Below are 3118 nucleotides of genomic sequence, written 5' to 3' on the forward strand. Positions count from 1 at the left end.
AAAATATGGATGGAGGACCTCAGATTAGCTTGTTTGTCGCGACAAACAAGCTAATCTGAGGTCCTCCATCCATATTTTCCGTTACAGGCTGAGTCGTTTTCACCTTCTCTCTCTGTCAACACTCTGGTTTCATTTAAAAGAGTCGATCACCAGATATTGTCCAAGATTAAACTTCAGGGTGGATATAGCTCGCTCACACCAAGGACCTATCCACGTCATCATTTACCCAGAATGCTTTGTGTGTAAATAAAATGACTGTCCGTGTTAAAATATATTTTTAAAAATATACACAACTAAACAGGCTACAGTATTTTTACAGTCTTTATTTTACAGTTAAAATACTGTATATGTTTATCAAATAAAGTCTAATGTTGCAACTAATCAGGGATCCCTTTAAAACTCGAGTTAAAAAGGGCATTGGGCGGTTAGGCATTCCTTCAAATAATGCTCGACTGTTTGTGTAAATGTGCGCAGGGAAATGAAGCCCTGGTGACGAAGACGACAGTGACTGTTCCTGCCAATGGAGGACCTGTTGAAGCCGTTTCCACCATTGAAACAGTTCCTTACTGGACTCGCAGCAGGAGAAAGACTGGTAAGGTTTTCATTTAGACCCGCTGCATCTCTGCTAGCCTGTAGATGATATTATTTTGAATATTCTGAATAAAAGTTTTACTTTTAAAGCAAAGCATTATTAACGTTTAACCAGGCAAATCCCACTGAGATCAGAGGCCTGGGTCTACTTTTATTCTTTGAACATAATAAAATACAGTCCATGTTTATTCAGTTTGGACTACAAACGGTGTCTGTGGGCCACTGTTCTGTGCCGTGAAGATGGGTCTACGTTTGTGAAATCATACATTGTAATATACCAAATATTATTCCTGCTTTGACAGAGCAGTATTTRTTGTTTAATTAATTGCAACCTCTCTACCTCTCATGCTCATAGGCTACACTGCCTCAGGGTTTATGGCTGCAGCTGATTCAGATGTTGATAAAAAATAATTTTTAAAATCCTTTTGTAACATTTTTGTTTTTATTTTTCCTCGCCTGTCAGTGAGAAGTAAAATACTTTTGGAGGGCAGATAATAAAAATAGGATTTCTGAAAATCGAAGCATTGCTCTTAAACCTAAAGATTTTCTGTAAAACGTGTTTTTAAGTTGTCTGAAAGAAAAATTGGAAACTGTAGTACTTTCTTTTCTCAGTCTTTCCAAACAATTCAATTCAGTTTATTTATGTACCGTCAAGTCACAATAAAAGTCGTCTCAGGGCACTGTACAGAAAAAACAACCTAAAGAAACCAGCAGAATGTGCTGAATCACTTCATCACAGTGTTTCATCCTGAGCAGCACATTGACAGCAGTGGAGAGAAAAAACTCCTTCATAACAAGAAGAAACCTCCAGCAGAACCAGGCTCAGGACAGGCGGCCATCTGCCTTGACCGACTGGGTTTGGGGGACAGGAAAGAGACACAGAAGGACTGGTCCATGTGTATTTTCCTTTGGAAGAGAGACAAAAAACATGTTATTGATAGAAATAAAAACAATAAACATGTAGAGAAGAGAGACTAAAGACAACAGCAGAGAGAGGAAATGTGCTCAGTTTGTGCTCCAGCAGTCTAAGTCTATAACAGCAGAAATGAAGAATAACTCAGGAAACCTAAGCCTAACAACAGGATTTATCAAAAAAGAAGATGGGAAATTATGACGAAAATGCACCAACAAACTATATGAAACTGTATTCCAGTTAGTCCACAGGTGATTGTATTGCTGCCGCTAACCTCGTTACAATACGTATAAACAAGGACAAAAATAGAGCTCTATGCAAATAAACATTGATTTTTATACATACAATATGCACAGAAAATGCACCACTTGCACGAGTGATTAAACATGCACAAAATAATAATAATACATCAAACTTATATATCACTTTTTAGGATACTCAAAGACACTTTCCGAGAGAGAGAAAAATATTAAGATGGTAAGGCCTGACTGAATAAGTGAGTTTTGAGTAGTGATCTGAAGAGAGGCAGAGATTCGAAAACATTAAGAACGAAAATTAACAATAAAAGTTACAGAGTTAACTTTCTAAAGCTGCGAGTAACCGCCATCTTGAAACTGGGTGAAGTCGCAGCCGCTACCACTATACGAATGGCATTTACCACCAGAGGGGGCATTCCAGTTTAAATTTACAAATGGGAGCAAGAAAATTTCCACCACACAGTGACATTGGAACACAACAAAAGTCTTCAGTCTAATCTTAAAAGTAGACAGAGTGTCAGCTTCACGGACAGAAACTGGAAGTTGGTTCCTAAAGAGAGGAGCTTGATAACTGAAAGCTCTGCCTCCCATTCTACTTTTAGAAACTGGAGGAACCACAAGTAAACCTGCAGTCTGACAGCAAAGTGCTCTGTTAGGAAAGTAAGGAACAATAAGATGTTTAATACTGTATATGATGGAGCTTGGTTGTTAAGAGCTTTGTATGTTAGGAGTAATATATTAAATTCTATTCTGAATTTGACAAGGAGCCAGTGGAGAGAAGCTAAAACTGGAGAAATATGATCTCTCCTTCCAACTCTCATTAAAACTCTAGCAGCAGCATTTTTGCATTAACTCGAGACTTCTTAAACAGTTTTTTTTTTGGATGTCCAGATAATAAAGAATTACAGTAATCCAGTCTAGATGTGATAAATGCATGAATCAGTTTTTCTGCATCATTAGAAACATCATAGAAAAATAATTTAATAATGTAAATTACTGCATTTRCTCTGAAGTTCATTGATAATGAGAACCAACTTGTTGACATTTTGTTGAAGGACATAAAGTCACTGATAACATGTTCATTTTAGATTAGAGTTACAAAAAGAAAATGTCACAAGCTTCACTTTGAGTTCTGTTGTAGCTGTCTTAAAGAGTTAAAGGAGACCAATTATGGGTCCTAGAAATTTTTATGGTATGTTTGTGGGCTATCCAGACCATGTTCATTCAATTTAATGCACAAAATAATTCTCAGATAATAAAATTTCTCATTTTCTAGTTCTGCCTGCTCTGACTTCTGTTCAGAAGAGCTGTATATGTTAATGAGCTCTGTTGGTAACGCCCTCCAAAAATCTGTTGA

General features: G+C 36.9%; 1 protein-coding gene across 1 annotated transcript in view; it reads left to right on the forward strand.

Annotated features, from left to right (window-relative positions):
- Nucleotides 1–3118, forward strand: part of racgap1 (Rac GTPase activating protein 1) — a gene marked incomplete at its 5' end in the record, with an annotated part of 16326 nt that overhangs the window by 3567 nt on the left and 9641 nt on the right. The window contains 1 exon segment of the mRNA XM_014016249.1: nt 475–592. Coding sequence (XP_013871703.1) covers nt 475–592 — 118 coding nt within the window.

This window comes from Austrofundulus limnaeus, unplaced genomic scaffold (assembly GCF_001266775.1).
Source record: "Austrofundulus limnaeus strain Quisiro unplaced genomic scaffold, Austrofundulus_limnaeus-1.0 Scaffold141, whole genome shotgun sequence".
Lineage (NCBI taxonomy): Eukaryota > Metazoa > Chordata > Actinopteri > Cyprinodontiformes > Rivulidae > Austrofundulus > Austrofundulus limnaeus.